This window comes from Ostrea edulis, chromosome 8 (genome assembly GCF_947568905.1).
Source record: "Ostrea edulis chromosome 8, xbOstEdul1.1, whole genome shotgun sequence".
In the NCBI taxonomy this organism is placed as follows: domain Eukaryota; kingdom Metazoa; phylum Mollusca; class Bivalvia; order Ostreida; family Ostreidae; genus Ostrea; species Ostrea edulis.
Genome location: NC_079171.1, coordinates 34,796,215 through 34,821,157, shown reverse-complemented (window position 1 = coordinate 34,821,157; position 24,943 = coordinate 34,796,215). Strand labels below are relative to the sequence as shown.

Here is a 24,943-nt window from a genome sequence, read left to right as displayed (position 1 = left end):
GTTTACGATGGGGAAATCCTAACCGTTTATCATGAAGTTAGTTTGCCATTAATATCAACTATCAATAAAATATGTAAGTATGAAACAGAAGTGGACGAATCTGTGATGTCTTCAATGTCGAGTTCACTGGGATATATCGAATCGACATATGAATAAAACTTATTATTGTTAATAGATAAAACGTCGTCGGTTGATTGATTTATTGTATATTGTTTAGCGTTTTTCTCAAGAATATTTTACTCACATGAAGACGTCATTATTACCGGTGAAGTGCTGCAAAATTTAGACCCATGTTCTGCGCTTACGACCATTGAGCAGGGGAATATCGTTATCGTGTCACACCTGCTTTGACACACGATCTCAGTTTTGGCGGTCTCATCCGAAGGACCGCCCTATTCTTTCGCCTCTTACTGCAAGCAATATGTACGAAACAAAACGTCGTCGATATATTTAAATGTCGCATTGAAGGCCACAACGATATATTTTTCTCCTCACAATAAATTCTGCTTCATAGGAATATAAAAACAGACCAGTTAAGAAAGGAGCACAATTCTTGTTCATGATAATTCCAACAGACTGTTGGAAGACCTGATCAGCGAAGACTACGAAGATATTGTCGATGTGGAACTCAAGTATATTATTTTGTAATTTCAACTTCAGAGTACTTCTGTGTGTAGTAAGAGTGATTATAAACAAAACAATTTTTGGATGATTGATCACTAGATATGAATATTTCCGTTTCCCAATTCTGTTGAAGAAGCAACTGTATATGATGTCAAAAAGCATAGTCGTTAATTCATCGTAAACAATGGTCGTGTACAGTATTGATAAGTCATACGTTTTGATCATGATGATTTAAGAAAAGCTTCACGATTTCACGTTTGCTAACACTTCTCTAGATTTGTTTTTAGAATCCATATTTGATTTATACCATTTCTAGCATTTCTAGTGGCATATTGCGTTTGAGGTTTATTCTTCACAGTTGTTAATATTTTAGTGAGGAGCAAAGATATAAACTTGGTAGAACACTTACTGAATCCAAGAATTTATTTTGTTTGTAAGAGTTTTATTTAGTTTAGGATTCCAGGACAGGTATGGTAACTTGTATTCATTGGGCTCAATGAGTGGAATATCAAATTAGTCTAAAACTAAAGCATTATTTTTGAAAAGGTTCATCTTTTAAAAGGGCAGTTAGAGTATACGTGCGATTACCATAAGTGGAATTAATGCCAAGTTCGTTCAAAATACTGTTGTAATATTGAACCTTACAAACAAAGACAATGTTGTTACATAACTGTTATCATAATGACTGCTCCCCAGAAACAAAACTGAAAGGTGAACAACTTTTAGATTAAATATTGATTGAATTAAGAATGAAATGCAAGTGAGAATCTAAAATATGACGAACGCATGCATGTAATGAAATAGGATGTCATATGCATGTATATTATAATCAAAGATATAAGAATAAAGTAAGACGAAAGCGAATGGAAATATGATAATGTGACAAGGAACTAGAGATGCTTTGTAGGAAAATGAAACTTAGAATCAAAAGTGAAAATTAAATTCTTATAAGATAACATGGAATTTGAAAATGACATAGTAAATCGAAAGTTATAATGGAGGTTACAAGAATTCAATTATGGTTGATTGATTGTATCTCGTTTAATGTCCCTCTGGATAATTTTTCACTTAAATGGAGACGTCACCAATATCGGTCAAGGATTTAAAATGTATGCCTATATCCGGAGCATACGGCCATTGAACAGTGAGAATTTTTTTTTTAGCCTGAAACACCTACTGTGACACGGGACATCCATCTGAAGACATACGTTTGACTACATGTATAAAACTGTCATTACCCCTTTTAACGACTTAGGCTTGTCGAGGCAGGGATTCAAACCACTACATTCCGCGGGCAGGGTGAACGCTCTACCTCTACACTACCGCGGCGGTCTATATAATTATGGCGGTAATTCTTTTCTACAGTCAGTCGCGGTATTTCAGTGGCTAGGACGTCGGTAAGGTTGTAAGTTTGAACCGTCTTCGTTTTAGAATAACAATGTTTTGATTTAATGTATCTGTGTGTATTTCACACTAAATGACGTCACAATTAAAACATCGTCATGGCATGCAGGTCTATAGTTGTATCGCTGTTAAAATGTCGAAATATTTCGTCATATTTATTAACGCTATATAGAATCAAATGTGTGTAAATGTACCTTTCAAATGATAAGCTTTATTTGTTCTTTTGATCTAATTCTTCATTTTTTGGGTATGCTCTACTATAATTGTTATATTACATTGTGATCTTGAAATCGCCCCTTATATCCACGAACCTTTAGATGATAAAGTGAATCGTATGTAAATAACGCCTCGGGACAAAGGAAAGAATATGATCGTTTGCTGCTATTTTGTGTGAAGCAGGAGAGGAAAGATGGATATCGGCGATGCTGGCATGGAAAAAATCACAACTACCGATCATTGTTTGCAAACTATACCCCAAACTCTGACAATGATCGGCACCTTTGGAAATATATTAAGGATGCTAGGCATATTTATAATTTTTTAGACATTTATCGAATAAATATATCTAACTATTCAATATCTTAATTTATAAAATTTTGCATCCGCGCCCAAAAAAATTATTCCCAGAATATCATGGAAGAGTCGTATATTTTGGCATAGGCCAGTGAAAGCATAATGAATAGCAAAGTACATCCCGCCAAATAGCGCGTTTCCACATCCTCTAATGTAAATGGTAATTATTTTTCATTTGAGTACTTTCCATGGTTAGATCATTCCTATATTTGGTTTCAAAGATGGTCTTTAACTTTCCCATTTAATATCATTTATAACTATTACCTTGTAGTGTCTGTCATGGACCTTTGTTACTCGAAGGACGTTGTCCTCACACAACTCAAAATTGATGACGCCACTTCTTCCACAGAGATCAATGACAAATACGTCTCTGCCAGCTCTGGCCGCGACTGCGCAGACGCACCAGGGGCCATTGTATGACGGGATACATAAGTGAAGTTTGGATTGAATCTATGGGGAAAGGTGTAATCCATGAATTGAATAGTTTTATGCAAAGTACCATAAAGTTTTCAGACATAAGATAAGCTTTAAAGAGAATATAACCGAATCGGTATGTTAAGAAATGTAATGTGAACCCCTGAAGTCAATATTTATCAATGATGAAGTCAATTCTTACCTCTAAACATAATGTAATCGGAGAGAAAAAATATATGCATACATTACATTATCAAATATTGTATCATTTTACCCATTGTAATTGATGTTGATTTCTGTAGTTGATAAATTGTCCAGGAATTTGGCATTCATAAGATCTGCAAAAATATTCAGTTTATTCAAAATTATTTTTTCTATTATTATTGGTATTTACAATTCATTACTAATATATTTACTGTAACCATTCATTCCAATATAATTATGTGGGATTCCAACATTCTGGCCAGAACTTTTGCTCTTCGTCATCATGTCCGACTGAAGTTTCCAAACTCTCTTCAAATTCCATAAAATAGTATCAACTTCATAGTTATTTCGGATTTCAAACATTTCGGTTGAGCATCACTGAAGAGACATTATTTGTCGAAATGCGCATCTGGTGCATCAAAATTGGCACCGTATAAGTTTTACAAGGAAAATGTAGGAATCGCGCATTGAACCGAAATACATGCATCCAAATACAGATACCCGCTTTCTGATTGGTTACCTTCTACTTTCGGTTACACAAATACACTACCTAATGTAAAGGCCATGATCATGATGAAATCACCGGTGTAAATTAATTTCACTTTCTTTTGAAGATCGGTTGACACTGGGTTAAGTTATTCCAGATTATCGTAGAACACGATATTTAGCCTGCATCACTTTAACATTTCAATTTGAACTACCCTGAATGTTTTACTTAAAGGAACACAGGCTACCAACTTGGGCGTAAAAACAAATCAATTCTGAATAACCATCACAGTGCTCAAATGTGTTAAGACGGAGAAAATGAATTTTAGAATAAAAAAGTGAACGGCAATCGAATTTTATGAAAATTATGTAAATTTTCTCTGCAATGAATCATATACTTGCATTCACTAATGTTCTTGGTCATCATTTCGATATAAACCAAACAATCTTGTCAAAATTCCCACACAATTTGAGGGGAGGATACTCATATTTGAGGGTTTAAACAACTGTTTTTTACTTTAAAGAATCGAATAAGAATTATTTAAAAACGAGGTTTGTAATTTAAAATTGAAATGAAAACAGTCGGGTTGTGGTAATCTTATCAAAATAAAGAGGCAGTTTCAGAAATCACGGGAAATGTAATAAATATTCAGGTAATTGCAAATCGGAAAACGATTGTTTAACATCAGACTCGTCCAATGGATTTCATCATGTAAGATAACGAACCAATCTCGTTGTCACAATCAGTTTCTCGTTATGTGAATATCCTTTCCTGATCTTCAATGCTTGCTTTGTTTTATACAATTTATTCTGTGTGCGGGCCCATTCTCTCAAATTGTGTATCATTCAGCATAATAGAGACTACCTGGGTCATTCTACCTGCTTTTAAATGTCTTACATAAACTTACTTATTTCGCTCCAAACGAAAAGAATATGGTACCTGGAACAAACCAATTTGAATTTACTCTACTCAACAACTGTTCATTAACACAAAATACACACAACCTTTATCGGCCATCTGTATTAGTTAGAGGTGTCATTAGCTCTAAGGGACAATATAACTTTCATGCATATCCTCAAATCGACCGCTCAAAATTAAATAGTCTAGGCTTCTTCCAATAAAGACACGGACGTTGTAATATGAACTATTGTTTCTAACATTGTCAAGAAAACTAATAATATCCAGTATATAAACACATACACATAGATGCATGTACTATCATTTGTATACCATTACTTTAAAGTTCGCAAACAAAAGTATAAATATTCATATTGTATTTTCAATACTGAATGTGTGAGGTTAAAATTCCAACAAAACTTAAATTAGGGATGACGGAGCTAATTCGTTACTACAATGTAAAACTTATACGGTACCAATTTTGATGCACCAGATGCGTATTTCGACAAATAATGTCCCTTCAGTGATGCTCAACCGAAATGTTTGAAATCCGAAATAACAATGAATTTTTAGAGCTAAATATAGCCAAAAACAGCGTGCCAAAAAAGTGGAGCCAATATAACTTTTATTCAAATTCTGATATAAGGTAAAGTATGCATTGATGAGTTAGAATTCATTAAAACATATCGTCATCTTCCTTGATTTTCCGCGGGGGGGGGGGGGGGGTGTGTCGGAAGTAGGGTATGGTAATTTATAATCACAAAGACAAATATGGGGAAATTCCAATGTACAATATCAAAGTTCAAATTTTTGAAAATCTGGAATAGAGATTAAATCCAAATTAACGTACTGTAACGTGTATCAAAAGGGCTCTTTTGAAAGGATAAAAAGGGTCTCATAAACATAAATATATATGCAATTCTCCTCATGCTCTACTTCGGCCAATGATTAAGAACACAAAATCACTATCAATTATAAGGATTATTCTGATTTACTGGGTACTTGTCCCGGCTTCTATTTTTCTGAAACCGAGATTCTGTTTTACACCGTAATGTACAGTTGACTGGGCACCTTTGCACCTGGTTTCGAAACGAACTTCCAATTCTCAGCGAATACTCGGTGCCTCACACTTATTCAGGATTACTACACATAGTATCTCATTGACGATTCCTTAGTTCGTATTTCACCAGTGGTTTGTATTTTTAACCCAAACCTTTCGAATTCTTTTCACTATTACTTCTTTAATAGTTTACCGTCTCTTCTAATTTTAGCTTCCTTCTTCTGACAGCAGGTTGCTTATGAATGATTAATACTCCCTCTGCAGCCTCTTATATAGCAAAGGGTTATACTCATCCAAATAGTAGTAAACAGGATCTTGGACTGTCCCATTAGTCCGGGTACATCAATGTTTGGAAGGAATAGGTCCATTGTATCGTTCATTACTTACTATAGTGTGATTTTAAAAAGACAATAAGCTTACGTATTACAAGAAAAGCAATATGGGCTATCAGCATGAAATTTTGAGGGAGTATGTGGAAGGACAATTTTGACAACTCTAAAGACAAATGTCATTAAAGAAGAAATGATGAATTTGTAGTCAAGTTTGATAATTATTGAATTCTTAGTCGCAACCTCGACAAGTTTTTTTCTGAACCAAACTACTTCTATAATGATAGGTTTGCTCAAGCTTGTTTATTGCTAGGATCTGCTGTTTAGGTGTGCGACGTGGCCCCTGGGCCCTTGTGTTTGTACTACGTTCCATTGGCACGATATCCAGATATCAATGCAAGTTAATATAACTTCAAAACATATTAATTTCTTAATTTGAAAAGTGATGAGAGCAAGTTTATCGTGACTTGTAACATGTCTAATTTTTGCATTGAATGTCCAAGATGCGGCGATTGTTGCATATACGAAGTTGAATCTACCCTGAAAAACATGTTTTCTGTCGAAGCCACAATTTGCTCCCCTAACTTTCCTTTTGCATCGAAGTTCACATGTTACATAAATCAAACATTTTTCACTCAAAAACCTCGGAGTGTCGTGCCAATGATGAAATTTGTATGTACGGAAACCCTGTTTATGCAAATGAGTTCATGGTGAAAGTCACTATATACTTGAAGATTAGGGGCGATATCAAGATCCCAATATAATATGGATATTACTTTAGCATGTATGTTATATAAAGAAGAAATTGAAAATATTTCAATATCATAGAGAATTAATATAATCCATTTGACAGAAACTTTTACTCGATTGCGGTTTACTGTTTGACAGCGGTGGTAAATAACGGAAAAATATTTTGACATTTCCAACCGCAAAAGAAATGTAGAAAAGTACGTCATGACCTTAATCATGACGTATTTTTCATTGTGACGTCATGTAATGTGCCAGTGCGGTACAAAACATTTTTTACAGCACTGGTATTTATGAGGAAAGCCTTAACTCAGCCGCGTTTAGTGTTGTTTTAATAAATGGTAGACAGTTTTTAAAATGTAATGTTATCTTTTTTCCCGCGGTTGGTTATAAACAGACATTATCGTCGATGTTTGAGATATACACTTCTGGTGGAAGTCGTAAATCATAAATTGGTTATAGAATAATAATTGATTAAACTATTCATAATCTAAACTATTATTGAGAGGTAAACTTATAATCGCATATAAGTTAGTTCATTGCACATACCTATTACAGTTTGATTAATGACATTTGCGTGGGGGTGGGTGACAAAACATGGACATTCACGGAATACATAAATTACGCACAAAACACAAGACATAGTTTGTAGTAATGTATGGCTCGCAGCGGGTCTAATCGGTCGACAGGGGATGCTTACTCTTCCTAGGCGCCTGATCACATCTCTAGTATATCCATGTGTTTGAATCCGTCTTACTTTTAATGTTTGCAGTCTTCATAGGTATTTGCTTACTGACCGTCATATTCACCCTTTCATATTGATATTTCAGTATGTTTTAAATTGATCGAATAGAAATTGTGAATACTAGGATCATTTAAATATTCTTACTGTCCATCAAATGTGTACATATGAGGGTCCGCTCTGACACCACAAGACCTTCCTTTCCATGCTTCGTTCGCTTCTCGTACACGGATCTGAAATAGATGAAATCATCGTAAAAATTTCAAACCACGCAATAAATATATCCCAATTATATCTCACCGCCATAAAGATTTTAAACAAATTTGCAAGATTGTCTCTTATACAGATACAGCATTAACGGGTACTTACACCACTGAGCAGTGAGAGTCCTTTCTCTAGCGTACCTCACACGTTAATATATTAACCATAACAAATATGATATACAATTCCAAATGTGTACATTTGCCAATGTACTTCCTTAAACCACAGTACTAATGAAATTGACATTCACTTTCCTGTGACTTCAAGTTGTTCATATGATCAGTCTTTTATTGCATATGAATACAATCACCGCTTCAAAAGTTAGTTCCCGTACACCAGGATATTCTTGCTTCTGCAATGCAGAGTGGATTTAGATCCCCCATTCTTTTCGCCACAAATTTAAAAAGTAGAAATAGTGCGAGTAAAATTCCAGATTGGCACCCACAATGACTGAGTATTTTGCTAATACTTGACTATCACATGTGCCCACTTTCGTAAACCCTGGATCCGCCATTGCAATGACATCATAACAGAAACAAACGCATCAGGATATTCATACAGAGTTTATTTTGTAAACAGACAAAAATTTCATCAATTTATAAAACAGAAACATTAATCACACCATTATTTTTTTTTTCATTTTAAATCATTTTAAATACCGTCTGCATCTATGCCTAATCTGCTTCTGCACAATGACAAATTCATAAAATTTACTTTGATAAACTATGCGTTCATAAACGTTGATTTTAGAAGGGAAAAAATTGAGGCAGACTTATAAGCCTATTGTTTTATGATGATAAGTTAAATTGTTCTATCCTGGCAACTTCCATCACAGCAATGACTAGGTATGAGCGAGGCTGGTTTCAAGGCTCGAACAATTATGTCCATGTCAAGGTATAGGTTCGGGTCTTTATTAAAATCCTACAACAGGAATATCTCAAGTGAACAAAAAGTACGCCAGTTCGTTTTTATGTTCTCTTACACACTGTGAAGGTAAATAAAAGAAGCAACCTACCATGCACTTCGTCTAAATATGTCCTACATGGCGACAACCGCGAGTCCTAACGATGAACATGTTGTTTCTTTCCAAAAACCTGACTACGAGTTGAATGTTAACTTGACCCATCATATCATCCATCAATTCCCTCTGATCCTTTGAATTTCTGTCGAAATCAACCATTACATTTTCAACTTAGTAGGCTAGGTCAGCGTCTTTCCTCCATCGCTGATCACATCACGGATGTAGTTTACTCCGCTCTTCTTATTTTCAATTCAATCGACTTTACGCCCTGGATTACTTTTATTTTACACCCGGTTTTCTCTGAATTATTTATTCGATAAAACTTCATCGCACTATATTTTGTGTTGTACAATCGTTATTTCGGTCATCTGCTACATAATCATGGAAGCTCAGTGAGAACACAAATCAAAATAGAAAAGATAAATGTAAGAAATTAGATATTTTTTTTAGTGTTACAGCGATATGACATTAAGTGGGTACGTGATTAAATCTACAATAACGCACTTCAGGGTTTCTTTAAACAACGCTATACACTAATTATAAACGCATACCGAGATACAGAGTGTATATTCCTTAAAACCCGTGCATAATCGTTTAGCTCAAGTGTTGATGACTTTGCGAAACATTTATAGGTCATTTCCAACATATAGAAATCGGTACGTCAGAACTCACCGATATATCAGGGAGAGGAACGTGTTCAAATATTCTACTTCCGATCCCGTTCGTTCCTCCTGTCTTTAATCGTAGAGTCATGTGGCTACTGATGACGTAACCATCAGTATCCTGGCTGTATACCGGAAATGAGATGTTCTGCCGCCACTCATCGTTCTGATATTTATGTCTGTCGTTGTAGCTGTAGCTTTTCACTTTGACCTCGCACTGGTTTGATGATCCGCCCCCACTGCATTTCGACAAATCGTCCGTTTTGAAAGTCATGTGTATATTCAGGTCGCTTACTGTTTGTGGAACACCATTGACATAAAGAGATTCAGTGGCAAACGGGATCGTCATCTCCAACTCTACGTTCCTAGTACCCTTCCTTTCCAGCTCTATATTAGGGTTAACAATCTGAAAGAGACATGCAATCAATTGTATTTCAATGCGCTTTTGATGCATGCGTTATACCATGAAAATACGATCAACCATTCACAGAACAAAATCTAATTTATTGATTCACATATCCGTTACCTGGGTGGATGCAAGCTGTTATTATGTTTTTGATATTTATTTTCATCTATACTAATACCAGGCTACTGACAAACACATTCATGTTACAGGGGTTCCAACTGTCTCGTTTGATATCAGCACTTCGCAAATTCTATGGTCGTTATAACAATCTTGTTTGCCAATGCCACCTATTATTGGCTAAAATGCTGTCTGACGTGTTTCATACTGATTTTTAGACCGTTCTTGGCACACTGATTTCGACTACACAATGCTCCGTTTACATGATCGAGATATCGGGCTTATGGCGGGCATGACCGGCCAACAAGTGATGCTTACTCCTCCTAGGCACCTGATTCCACCTCTGGTATATCCAAAAGTCCGTGTTTGTCCAACTCTCTAGTTTTGTATTTCTTATAAGAGTTGACATTGATCACTGTTCATTTTCTTCACCTTTCATAGATAGCAACCGTGTGGCTTCAATAATTTTGAAATTTAACCAAAAGCTTTAGTTTAAAGATTGTCTGTCACATTCACTTTAAATGTTGGGCGCTTGGTGAATAAAAAGTAGCTTCCTCTGTTACACTCCCTAGATTTGAAGAATGTAACCTGGATCACCAGAGCGTTTGAAAAGCGAGCGCTCTACCCACTACACCACGACGACCATTGTTACATACCTTTATCCCGGCAAAAAATGGATTCCCCACTTTGAAAAGGCAGGGAGTATCCTCTGCTTTGCGCTTTGCCCCAACTTTGCAATGTACCTTAAATGAAATATGGCTAATGTCAGCCAGTGTAATATGCAATGGTAAATAGAAAAGCATTTCTTTAAAGGCCACATCGCATGTTTTCAAATTATACACAATTATATGCATTTTGTCTTTCTTATGCTTAGAGTAATTTAATCATAATGGTTCGTTCGGCGAAACATTGCGATAATAAGCCACAATACATATTTAAATGCAAGCCCCGATTTTTAAAAGTCTCGTTAATCAGTTAGGTACTCGTGATGTACAGTGACGTCATAAGCGACCATCTTCGATCAACTGATAACGAAAATAGTGCTAAGTAGTTGTAAAAATTCCGCTTTAAGTGGCCTGATTTATTCACCATGCACACCATTTCGATGTTGACAAATTTCCCGCATGTTTTATGTTTTAGGTACAGTGCATACAAATAGCGATGTAAATACCCAAGTGTATGAAATTGGCAATTGCGACTAAATCATAATGTTTACATGCATCGCTGTCTAAACACTATTTGTAATGCTATTATTTTAAACGTCTGTAATTGGCGTGGTTCTTTTTTCTCCTTTCAAACAAACAGCGCAAATATCATTATTTTATGGATTAGACAAATTATGATACGTTGCATCGTTGACATCTAGGTCTGCTCATGGTCACGGGTCAATTTCGAAAGTAAATAATTAAAAGCAATTCAATTAAAAGTGGAAACCACAATGGTTTATTTTGATAATACAATTTCATTATCACTACTATTTTTGAATTGTGGTCTACACATCGTTAGGAAGTGGGAACACGGCGTTATGGCGTGTTTGACGTTACGTTACTTGACGTTGCATTTAAAAGAATGAAAGCATTATAATTCATTTCAAAGTTTAGGAAATATAATGTTTCAATATTTATTATTGAAAGTTTTGTAAATCACCAGTTGGTAGACACCAGGAGGACAGGTTATATGTTATTACAAGGTCAAGGTCAGTTGGTGCGAGTGTGTATTGAAGATCAAAACAAAATGCCTAGCATTGCTTATAGCTTCGATATAACCATTGTCGTGCTGTTTATCTGGGTTTATGTTGAACTGGTTTTTGAAAAAAAGTACTTAGACAGAGGCAAATGGGGCTTTTCATTGCAAAGTTCATGCGCAGATGAAAAAAAATATCCACGTTTTCCCACTCATATCTTCCTTCGCGAAATTGAGGAAAAAATCAGTCTAACTCCTTTCTACTGACAAATAGTACACTAAAACGGCACAAAACATAATAATTCAATTTTATTTACAAGCCCTTAACGTGATGATTAGGTTTTCAATAAATCTTGTTTGTTGATTAAATGACTAAAACGGATTTTCAATTTCTTTCGCTCGATGTTGCTTATGACGTCACACATAATGGCGCGTAAAATATCGATGAAAATATCGTAATATTTTAATTCCATTGTTTTTTCAACTCAAAACCTATGCAAAATGATTAACTTAAAACACATTTAAAGTACTTTTAGGCATGAACAGAATAATATTTGTTGAAAATAATAATAATATTAAACGTTTAGAATCATGGGATGTTTCCTTTAAGATATTTAACATCTCGTATATACCGTAACACTGTTTTGCTTATTTCAAATTTATGATGATGTATATTTACATTCATGTGCTGAAGTATGTTCGTATATGTATATTAATATTATATCACATGATTCATAATAGAGTACATTTACAAGCATAATATTTTACATTTGATCCTATTTTCTTTTGAGCTCTCAGGAAGTCATGCGCCGTTATCACAGCTGTGTAATTACTGGATAAATCAACCGTCTGATTAACACTTTCCAGTCCATCAATGAACCATGTGACGTCATATAACAAATCTTCGTCGGAATTCAGGCTAAAGTTGCATACAAGGGTAACAGCGGGGTCGTATCTGATCAGATAACCGGATTCCTCTTTCCTCCATGTTATATTATGATAGGCGACAGACGCATACCATGGTGCCCAATCAACGCCTGACCGAGAAAAAAAATTCAGAAAGCATATATTACCAGATAACGTAAAACAAGCACATTTACAAGACTTTTTTAGATATAGATCCTCAATCACCCCCTTACAAATCCAATACTCACAGTATTCAGTATCAACTGAAAATGAAATAAGAAATATCCATATAATAAAAGAAAAAAGAAGACAGATTGTAAACATGAGATTGATCACTGTTCGCTATCTTTGTCTTTGGTTGTTAACATATACACTAGAATGTAAAACTTATACGGTACCAATTGTGATGCACCACATGCGCATTTCGACAAATAATGTCTCTTCAGTGATGCTCAACCGAAATGTTTGAAATCAGAAATAACAATGAAGTTTTAGAGCTATTATAGGGGAAAATAGTGTGCAAAAAAAGTGGAGTTAAATCCGTCTAAGGATAAGAGCTATGCATGAGGGAGATAATCCTTAATTTTGAAATGAATTTCTAAATTTTATAACAGTAATTAAATATACATCCGTATTTTCAAGCTAGTAACGAAGTACTTAGCTACTGGGCTGTAGAGACCCTCGGGGACTAACAGTCCACCAGCAGAGGCCTCGACCCAAGGGTCATAATGTAAAACGTATACGGTACCAATTTTGATGCACCAGATGCGCATTTCGAGAAATAATGTCTCTTCAATGATGGTCAATAGAATATAGAATGAAACACGAACCCGAATCACATGTTTTATTTATCCATCCAGTGGCGCATCCTCCAAGACAAGTTCCGGTAAAGCGATCACACAAGTGAGGTGTTACACAATGACTGCTACATCTCAACGCACAACTCTGTCCATACCAGCCACTGCTGCAAGCTAAATGTAAAGAAAACTCAATTCATTGTCATTAATTCATTTCTTTGCGACCTGGCATTGTATCTGTATTGGGAGTTCATTGTATCAAATGATTTATTTGTTTGTTTTATCCAATACTCATATTCATTTCCTTGTGCTAAGGTATCGACGATTAATATAATGTAGAATATATTCATGCTATTTCACAATTATGCTCATTTGTCTTATTATGGTTTCATTATTACATATAAATATTGCTTTATTTGTAGAAGTATTAATCTCAGTAATACCTGTATTACATTTGTTTGTTGTCCAACCTACATCGCAACCCAGTAAACAATTTCCAGTCACGTGACCACACGTCTCGTTTAAACAATGTCCACAGCTGTACACACAGTTAACACCGTATGTGCTATTCGAACACGCTGTAATAATTAAACCCAATCTTTAACATGAAATTGGAATTAAATTTTAAAACATTAGTTTAGAATAAAGAATATTTTCCAATGTATATCAAAACACTGACATTTTTATTGACTACCTTCTGTACAATTATCCCCTTTGTATCCAGCCTGACACACACATGAACCGTCAATGGCATTACATTGATCACAATTTACAGGACATGGTCTGCAAGGACTGCCGTAATGATTTGCTGGACATCCTGAAAGGTAAAGATAAAAGCATGAGGAAATATGATTCTCTAATATAATGCCTTATTTTTTCTTAATTTGTATTCATCATCAGCCCTTTCTTCGTAGAAAATATGAGATGGGACACGTTAATCAATTTCAGTTTCTATATGCAATCATCACAAATGGACCTGTAATTGCTTAAATCCACACTGACTGAGGTTTGAAACGAATGACAAGTCGTAATAAAAGAAATAGAGCAAAATAGAACAGATGCAGGGTCCTACTGTTGAGGTTTTCCGATAATACGGTCGATGGCTTTGTGGTGGCTGTTGGTGACTTGTACACTCCACTTTTGTATCGAACAATGGTATTTATGGTTAGTACATGATTGTGTGAAATCATTTCCGGAGTGAATTTTTTTCTACTTTGTTTAAAGGGCCTCCGTGGCCGAGTGGTTAGAGCATAACGCTCAAAATCACACGGCCTCTCACTTCTGTCGACGCGGGTTCGAATTCTGCTCGCGCCGGTAAGAGAGAAAGTTTCCCAGTTTACTTTCGGAAGGTCGGTGGTCTCTTCCCAGGTACATTGTATCTGTGTTCTCTCTTCCACCAACACAGAATGGACGCCACCAGATAACTGAAAAATTGTTGAATGTGGGAGAAAACATCAATCAATCAATCTACTTTGTTTACTGGACTTGTACGGTGTGGACTTCCATACATTTTGTATTGTTATTTACAGGACGAATCCATGACATCCCGTCAACTGAAATAACTCAATCGTAACCGAAAGATGACTGAATGTCAGTGTTCTGCCATTCAGACAACTTTCCAGAACCTTCAGTAAACTTGGTAGACGTAACCGCATAGTTATGATAGTTGTTATGGAAGGCAAGAGAAACATAACTTTTGGTGAAATCCAAGACACATGTTGGTTGGAATTGTTTAGCTTTGAAACTCCGTATATGGACATTAGGGTAGCTCACTACATGAAGATTTCTTCCTTTAATCATACTATATCAGAAGCTTGTGATTCAAATGTATTCTGAAATTACTTGTATCGACCAAGGTGTTTGTATATCTATGTAACTCAGTGAAAAAGGTATCGGGCTACTGAACCACAGATACTGAGTTCAAATATGCCCGTGTCTTTTGTATTATTTATTGAAATAAATTCTCGGATTTTTCTCTCTCTTAAAATTGCATAGTTTTTGCTTTTTGACCTAAATACTTATTACATACCATCATATATTTCATGATTAAATCATTTTGTAGTGATTTGATCAGCTCTTTTAAGATGTAGTGAGTCATATTATACATATAATTGGTTTAATATTTGTCCTTGACGATTGAATGGAATGTTTATGAGACATATAAATTGCTTGAATCCATATATTTCAGTGTGATATACTTAGTTTGTATGGCTGCGCTTCACTTAACATCGTTTTCCCCCCTGCTTTGCATGTGCTGATATACTAGACCGGTGAACATCTCTAATTATAATGCCTACATAATGGGAAACAGATGTACTCATTTTGATACGTCATGTGGAACTCAAAAATAAAATACATTCATCTTGAATCAGTACAACCTTCTAAAGGTTTTAAAACAATTTAGACTAAAATGGAAAGAAACAAATGTTATTTACATGCATACACTTTTATCCAAGTATTTGAGTAAAACTGTCAAATCTATATCTATATATATATACACATATATATATATATATATCAAACACATATTTATTATCAAAAGGAAGGTGAATATAACGAACAGTGACCAATTTCATAATTCCTACAAGCAATACAAAATAGCTAGTTCGGCAAACACGGACCCCTGGACACAGCAGAGGTGGGATCAGGTGCTAAGAGAAGTAAACATCCTCTGTTGACCGGTCACACCCGCCGTGAGCCCTATATCCTGTTCAGGCCTAACAATCGGTATGAAACACGCCATACAGCATTTGACCCAATGCTATGTTGTATTGACTAACTAGATCGTTATAACGACCATAGAATATGCGAAATGCTGACTTCAATCGAGACTGTTGAAACCCTTGTACTATCGACTTGTTTGTCAGTAGTTTACCTCGATTTAAAAACTGACTATACCCAGAACAAGCTCTTGCATATCGAATTAGATAAAAGTAATGATTGATAAATTGAATAAGCAAAGGACAAAGAAGCATGACCGGTCTACAGAGGATGCTTACTCCTCCTAGGCACCTGATCCCACTTCCTGTGTGTCCAGGGGTCCTTGTTTGCCCAACTATATATTTTGTATTGATTGTAGGAGTTATGAGATTGATCTCTGTTCGTTATCTTCACATTTCATATAGTATTCATATTTACGTTCAAAATTTCCAAAATTCAGATTGATAGATAGAAGCATTGAACATGCTCGGCAACATCCCCCCCAAAGAAAAAAAAAACAACTAAGAAACAAAACAAAAAGAAACAAGAAACAGCATCGGATGGACGACGACTCCTTGTATTTGGTTACAATGGTGCTGTAGCAGAGCAAATATGTAGACGTACTTATCATTTTCTTTATTCTGAAGATTATATTTTTTTTTACGCAAAAGGTTGTTCTGCGTATAGTCAGTCTTTGAATTGAGACAAGCTACTGACAAACAAGTTGATGGTACAGGGGTTCAACAGTTTCAATTGAAGTCAGCATTTTGCAAATTCTATGGTCGTTTTAACGATCTAATTAGTCAATACAACCTATCATTGGGTCAAATGCTGTCTGGCGTGTTTGATACCGATTGTTAGGCCGTTCTTGGCACACTGATTTGACTATGGATAACACAATTGCATTGCTTATAGGAGTTATGAGATTTATCACTGTTCGTTATCTTCGCCTTTCACTAAGCAAAAAAGATAAACTCCTAATATTTGTTTTTTGGTGTCGTGTCCACCCTAATAAGTTTAACATAGCAGTACTTGTTGCCACAAACCCGATATTAAAAGTGAAAAGCTCGGGTCTTTTTGAAAACTGAATTTCAACTTCTAACTAATGTGAGCCCATAAAACAAATAAGGAGGCTATCAGCTTTAGATGATTTATTGATTATATCTTGTTTAACATCTCTCTCGAGAATTTCTCACTCATATTAAAACGTCGCCAAGACCGGTGAAGGGCTTCATTTTTTTTTTTACCTCTGCTCGGCGCTTTTGGGCATTGAGCAATGAGGGTTCTTTAGCGTGTCACTTCCACTTGAGGGGCGAATGCCCTAACCTGTAGACCACCGTGGTAATTTTTTAGTTGAAAAACCCAATCTTACACATATATATGGTGCTTTGAAATAATTTGTTTGTTTATTAACGCAGGTAAGTTATGGCAAGTTATGGAAATCTTTACTTGGATAAAATCCGCTTAACAATGTGACGTCACAATTGAAATAAGTATATCACTATCTATTTTTATTGCTTATAGGAGTTATGAGATTGATCACTGTTCGTATCTTTACTTTTCAAGTGTATAATAAATTCCGAATTTTATTTTGATGCAAGTTTTATTTATGCATAAGATAAACCTTGCAGCTATTAAGATCCAAAGAAATACGAAATTTTACACAGCTCTGGTGTAATCCGTGTCTGATCAATATTACAGTAAACTGATAGCGTCATAACTATACACCTAATGACGTTGACATGTAAAGAATTTATTAAAGTGTGCCATGCAAATACCGAAAAGGTGTGGAGTATTCGAAATATATAACATTGGATATATGGAATATATAGGTGAAACATTTGAGAATTTATTGATATTAAGAAGGTATGTGGATTTCATTTATTAACAACTTTGTTTAACGGACAAAACATTCACTTTAGCATGTCGATCCGATTTTCCTCTGTCACATACTGATATAAAACTGCAAAACCAACATACGACACCACTTACTTTTAGAGACCTTTTATACACCGCGTGAAAGGTCATAAACTAATGTACACGGTTATTACTGATAGAATGATCTGTTATAAAACGTTTAAAGAAAACTACATAACATCAATGCAAAATATTAAACATATGCTACATGGTATCGTGTTTAAACGTATAATAAGCGGTATGATTCAAGCAGCACTCTTGATAAACTATGGGTGGTTTACCGACATTTTTGGCAGTTAGACTAAGATTTAAACCCTGGAATAGTGTTTAACATTTTCTATTGAAGTACATTCGGGATATATTTAGAACAGCCATGTAATGACGTCATACGGAAGCACATGCTTGTCATGTTATGATACAAAATGTTCTTATGTAAACAGCCAAACTAGTTTTTAAAAGTTAGTAGTTCCCTTCCTTTGTGTAGGACATATTCTAAAAAAAAAAAATATGCAGTTTACGTGCATACATCGAATATGACATGCCTTTAGCATGACCGCGTCTAGTTTCAGGCTGAAACAACGATGTTTTAACGATATAATGATTTTGAAATTAAAAGGTTTATCGTCGTCAAGGCTACTCGTATTAAGTTTTTGTCTCAGATAAAACCATGCAAAGCAATCCAGAAGCACATGTTACCAATTATTGTGATATGCTACATGGAGAATCACCCATGGGTTATATCTCCATTTACAAAATATTTCAATGAAATATCCATGCATGTTCTTTTTATACAGCACCACCTATTCCAGGCATATTGGTCTCAATTATGAAGCCAAAATACAGCTTTTTCAGCTATTTTCGATACCCGAAATATAGATAACCTAGATAGGCAGTCCAATTCTGGACAGACTTGAAAAAGTATCTCCTCTATGCTATAAATTAAACTATAAATAGGGTGAAGACATTTTATCATAATCGAGCACCGATGCTTTTATTATAGGTACCCCGAAAAAATAGTTGATTCAGCATTTTTTCCCTATGTTCAGAGCCATCAGTCTTCCAAGGTGGGCCAAGTTTGAGGGTGTTGTGTTCATTTAGTAAAAGCTCTGTCATATATGGCCAACTCATAAAAATATTGAGCTCGGCAAATAATATTGTCCATTTCGACAAGGGATGCGAAGAGATTACCATTAGGAAATCTGACAAAGTCGATAAAATCCACCACACAATGAATTTCACATACCATACCAACAATTATATCAATACCAAAGGAAAAACATTTTTATTTTAAGAAAATTTTAGTAAATACTAATTTTGAAATTGGTAATTCAAAGTATCTTATACAAATCATAGTAATTATACACCAAAACTGTACTAATATTCACAATTTCCAAAATAATCCACATATTTGACAACATGAATCTGATATTCTGATCTTTAAATCATGTAGTAAATAAAAAATATATATCTAACAAATTATTATACAGTTCATAATTAATGATTTTGGGGATTGACAATTGGAAAGTTACAATTGCATATATGCATTTACTAAGAAACAATAAGTACTTATTATCACAAGTTTCTCACTATAAGTTTCTCATAAGAAGACAAAAAAGTTTGTAAAAGATATTTATGTTACTCCAACTCCTGTAACCAATTGACCTAAAATTGAATAGGGGTTATATACTAAGATACACCAGTCTGCCTTAGGAAACCTATACAGAAAAGTCTTTTCTAATATCATGTCTGTCTATGAGTCAACTGAGAGATAGACCAATATGTGCAAATCAATACACCAATCTTCTTTCAAGGAGAGTTAAGGTGGCTCACTACAACTTGAAAGAGTTTTTCAAATCAGGACAAAAATGATTTCATCATGAAGGATATGATACTTCATAAGTATATACGTCAAAAAGGCAGACAATATGCAATTTTGGATAAAAATTACATGATTTTAAAAATTAAGTTCATTAACTATGAAAAACAACTTATGGTGGATTTGAACTCAAGATCTAAGGTTCACCAGCGCAATGCTTTATTCACTGAGCAACAATGATAGAGTAAGACAACCAAATCAATCGATAAATACAACTTCACAAAACATTCAAATTGCTAACTTGTGATATGAGCCTCGGTGTAGCGAGCTGCCTTAAACATCTTGTAGATTAAACAATCTACAGATATTTTTTTAACAATGTATATAAGATTTAAAAATCCATAACAATCAAAGCTGTCTAAATGTTTGAGGGATCTTGTAGAATTACTTAACTTGAAATAGATACAGCATAGTAATATAAAAAATGTAACGTCATCCCTGAACATGGGCATAATGATTATTTCATTAGATTGACTTTTGTGCAAGATTTAACATGTGTAATATAATCAAAACATCATTTGCATGAAATGTATTTGACCTTACATGTAAATGCGACCTTGAACATGACTTTCATTCACTGGGTTTCTATCGATCCATTTGTAAAAAAGAAGTGCCTTTGAATATGGCCTTTACTTTCATTAAATTTTATTTATCTTGATTCAGCTTCAGTCCTTCACTACAAGTTTTATGTTTTGAAGGTAAAAAATAAAACTATGATATCAAATAAAAAACACCCAAATTTCCATCCACTAAGTTTTAACAACCTTTAACCTACATTGTATATATATGGAGCATTTTGAGAGAAAATTCAGTTCTTTACAAAATCCTTGCATTATGTTTAATGACAATGGGGCCTAAAATGAAAATTGCTGTGTTTCCACTAACTGTTTTTAAATGATACCTCCTACCCTAGAATTTTAAATAAATAAATAAATATATATATATATATATATATATATATATATATATATATATTAAAAGAAATAGAATAAACAGTACACAAAGTTAAAAATTTAACGCAAGCGCTTTGAAAATGTAACGCCTGAGGATTATAAAATGAAAGCGCTTGCGTTAAATTTTTAACTTTGTGTACTGTTTATTCTATTTCTTTTAATATTTTATACCGGACACTGTGATTTTTTTTAAAAACACAATTTGGATATATATATATATATATATATATATTGTTAAAGAGATTTTTTAAATACTTTTCTGAATTTACCTGTTTCTCTCTGAGACAAGCACTTAAATTTACTGTTTTGTTGAATATAATTGACTACAATTATGTGTATATGAACGGATACTATTAAACATGTAAAATGACAGCAATGCATATGTACATACTTAGTATACAGCTATAACCAGAAAATCTTACCATTGACCTCTATTTCACAGAGTAAAACTGGTACATTATTCATTTCTGCGATTTCGACAACTGAAAAGCTCAGCAAGAGGTAATACACTTGGTGTGGGAATGGAACCATTACTTCTGTAGTGTTAGCGAATATCCTCTCTATTCCAGAATGGGAATGTGATGTGTAATACCCAACCGTATAATTGACGTAAACATCAGCATCACCTGTAATGAAAGGTGAAAATAACGAACAGTGATCAATCTCATAACTCCTATAAGCAATACAAAATAGATAGTTGGGCAAACATGGACCCCTGGATACACCAGATGTGGGATCAGGTGCGTAGGAGGAGTAATCATCCCCTGTCGACCGGTCACACCCGCCGTGAGCCCTATATCCTGATTAGGTAAACGGAGATATACCTAGTCAAAATCAGTGCGCCAAGAACGGCTTAACAATCAGTATGGAACACGGCAGACAGCATTTGACCCAATGATAGGTTCTATTGACGAACTAGATCGTTATAACGATCATAAAATTTGCGAAATGCTGACTTCAATCGAGACTGTTGAAACTCCTATACCATCAACTTGTTTGTCAGTAGCTTGCCTCGATTTAAAAATTGACTATACGTAGAACAAGCTCTTGCGTATCGAATCTGTTAAGAAATATAAACACCACATGCAGGTTATAATGGAATATTGCTACATAAATATGGAATGTTGATGATGGAGAAGCTGAAATCATCATGTTTGTCATACAGTTGAGTAATCAGTTTGCTGTTTATGTCTTCTTTAAATGAAATATCTAAGTATGAAGCAGAAGTGAACGACTGTGATGTATTTTATTTCGAATCGACATATGAATGGAAGTTATTACTGGAGTTTTATAAAGAGGCTTACTTTTACAATTTAAAGGAGACAACTCAAAATATGAAAAATTTGGGATTGGTATTTGCAAAATTCAAAACTTTTACGGCATTCATTTGTTATATATTATTTAATGTCCCACTAGAGAATATTTCACTCTTATGGAGACATAACCATTGCCGACGAAGGACTGCAAAATTTTGGCCTATGCTCGGTGTTTATGGCCTTTTTGCAGAGAGGAATCTTTATCGTGCCACACCTGTTGTGACACGGGGCCTTGGTTTTTCTGGTGTCACCTATTCTAACCCGGACCCCCACGGGTACGGCATTTAGGACAAGCACATGTCAAATGCTTATATCGATAATGTACAGTATATACTAGTATACCAGGTAGTAATTGGTTTTGATGGAGGCCACTTTTCATGTTTTTAGCGATTTAAACCTGTGCTTGTAGATCTCCTTCTTTTAGCATACTTGATTGTAACGATCCAGGCACCCGGGTAAATCGGCAATGACCGGCAACACACATGATTGTGAACCGGAATTGTACAGGCATCCCGCTGGGTAAGCCGATTGAGCCAGAAATTTTTGATAGGCGAAGGCGGCTTCAAGCTCAAGCTGGCGTCCTTGGAGACAGTAGTATCGAGAGTTTTTTACTCTAAGACAAAAATTTTACTCTGGTGAAATAAACATGATTTGTAAATATGTTGGTCATTTCAATGCGGAATGATGTTTACACAACAGAAGGTCAACATTTTCATTACTGTACTGTAGTCAGGTCACTTGAATCTTAGCGTGTCGCCCGGTATTCCGGTTTTTCGTAATTCTTACTGGAAAAAATAACTAGTAAAATAAACTAAGCAAAGTAGTAAAACTACTGTCCATACAATCACTAATTTAAAAGTAGTTTTACTAGGTGTTAAGTAAGTTTACTATTTTTAAAGTAGTAATTTAACTAATCAGACAGTAAAACATTACTTCAGTCAATAGTAAATATTGGTATGCATTCAGTACATTTACTAATTTTCTATTCCTGTATTCCATTGCGAAAATTACTAGCATTCTAGTAATTTAACTGATAGAACAAGTAAAATCGCCCTGTTAATCCTTCAAAAATTTAATACAGAAGATAACATCAAGAACTTTATTTTGAAGTTAAAAAAATACATGTCCGATAAAGAACAACAAAAGAATACATCGTTACAAGAATAGCACTGATAAGCCGCAGAGATGAATTTGAGGATAGCAGAGATTGGCCATGTAGAAGTAAATACATGCACAGTTAATCCTATTTTTGTAAAAGTCCCAACTCCCGGTTAATGTTTGTCAACACCCCCTAAATTATTTTATCAACTTTCTGTGCCTCTTTCATCTTTTAAATCATATAATAACATTTGTTGCAAAAACAAAAATGTTTTTTCCACAGGCTTAGGATATGCAAAATTGAAAACATAAATGAAAGCTATTAGCCCGCATAATGCTTGGAAGAAAACTGTCACATTTGCAAAGTGTGTCGTCATCAATAATTAATTCAAACGCATTGGTGTCCATCGACATGATCCTCTGATTAATCTTGATTGCGATGGGGGATGCATCTTCTGTGGAATTTCATGAACCTGTAATCAGAATTTTTTTCAAACTTTTCTTTACACAGCAAGATTGAGGATTGCCAAACAGTCATTAGCATCTAAATAAACAAAAACAGATCAGTGTGTTAAAATGTATTAAGTTGCATAATAAAAGCTGTGTGTCAAGACTAAGTCATATACAGTTTTTTTTTTTTTAAATAGTACAATGTTGTTCAAAAGTTTGAAGAAAAAAAAAACACTTATCCAATTGCACAAATTATCATTTAATAGTTTCCTTACATTGATTAGAGTTTGCATTTCTAAGCGAAACAAAATTACTAACCGGATCTTGGTCGAAAATCACTGATATAACGTGGTGACATCAATTAATGCTGTCCGATCAAAATGCAATCATGTATCATAAACATCTTTTATTCCCTTAGATTATTAGGATGATAATGTATGATCAACTTCCCACATTTATGTAGCAATATTCCATTATCACCTGCATATAGTGTTTATATATCTCAACTGATTTGATATGCAAGAGCTTGTTCTGGCTATAGTCAGTTTTTAAATCGAGGTAAGCTACTGACAAACAAGTTGATGGTACAGGGATTTCAACAGTCCCGATTGAAGTCAGCATTTCGCAAATTCTATGGTCGTTATATCGATCTAGTTCGTCAATACAACCTCGCATTGAGTCAAATGCTGTCTGACGTGTTTCATACCGATTGTTAAGTCGTTCTTGGCACACTGATTTTGACTGCGGATAACTCCGTTTACCTGATCAGGATATGGGGCTCACGGCGGGTGTGACCGGTCAACAGGGGATGCTTACTCCTCCTAGGCACCTGATCCCACCTCTGGTGTGTCCAGGGGTCCGTGTTTGCCCAACTATCTATTTTGTATTGTTTGTAAGAGCTATGAGATTGATCACTGTTCGTTATCTTCACCTTGCATGATACAGTACATGTATGTAGCCTAACGTTGCACGAATTAACTAGCCTAGTATTACACTGATCATCTTACTTTAGGTAAAAAGAAAATGTAGGATTTCTAATAAATAAACATCAAGAATAAAAAACACCCAATCATAAGTGATATATATGTTCAATGACAAACCTTTCAAGTCAATGTTCAATGACGTCTGGCAGAGTAGACCTTGCTGCAGTTTTCGCGGGTAACACGGGTCACGATGCTTATGACGTCATATCTCTAGTTACATCACTATCGTGCTTAGTAAATAATTATTTACTAATCATGAGCAAGTCTTTACGAGACATCCTAGTTAAATTAACTTGGCATTTTTCCAGTGTATACA

General features: G+C 34.8%; 1 protein-coding gene across 3 annotated transcripts in view; it reads right to left on the bottom strand.

The window, feature by feature from the left end:
- LOC125657435 (uncharacterized) overlaps nt 1-24,943 on the bottom strand; it is a 74,979-nt gene that overhangs the window by 21,460 nt on the left and 28,576 nt on the right. For 2 of the 3 annotated variants that reach the window (XM_056147398.1, XM_056147399.1), the window contains 11 exons: nt 21,203-21,406; nt 14,029-14,151; nt 13,778-13,912; nt 13,368-13,508; nt 12,786-12,800; nt 12,400-12,668; nt 10,605-10,691; nt 9,436-9,831; nt 7,629-7,714; nt 3,290-3,353; nt 2,866-3,051 (listed from right to left, as the gene is read on the bottom strand). In XM_056147398.1, coding sequence (XP_056003373.1) covers nt 2,866-3,051; nt 3,290-3,353; nt 7,629-7,714; nt 9,436-9,831; nt 10,605-10,691; nt 12,400-12,668; nt 12,786-12,800; nt 13,368-13,508; nt 13,778-13,912; nt 14,029-14,151; nt 21,203-21,406 — 1,706 coding nt within the window. Of the gene's footprint in view, nt 1-2,865; nt 3,052-3,289; nt 3,354-7,628; nt 7,715-9,435; nt 9,832-10,604; nt 10,692-12,399; nt 12,669-12,785; nt 12,801-13,367; nt 13,509-13,777; nt 13,913-14,028; nt 14,152-14,406; nt 14,728-21,202; nt 21,407-24,943 lie in introns of those variants that run through there. The other variant, XM_056147400.1, reaches the window with a different exon arrangement.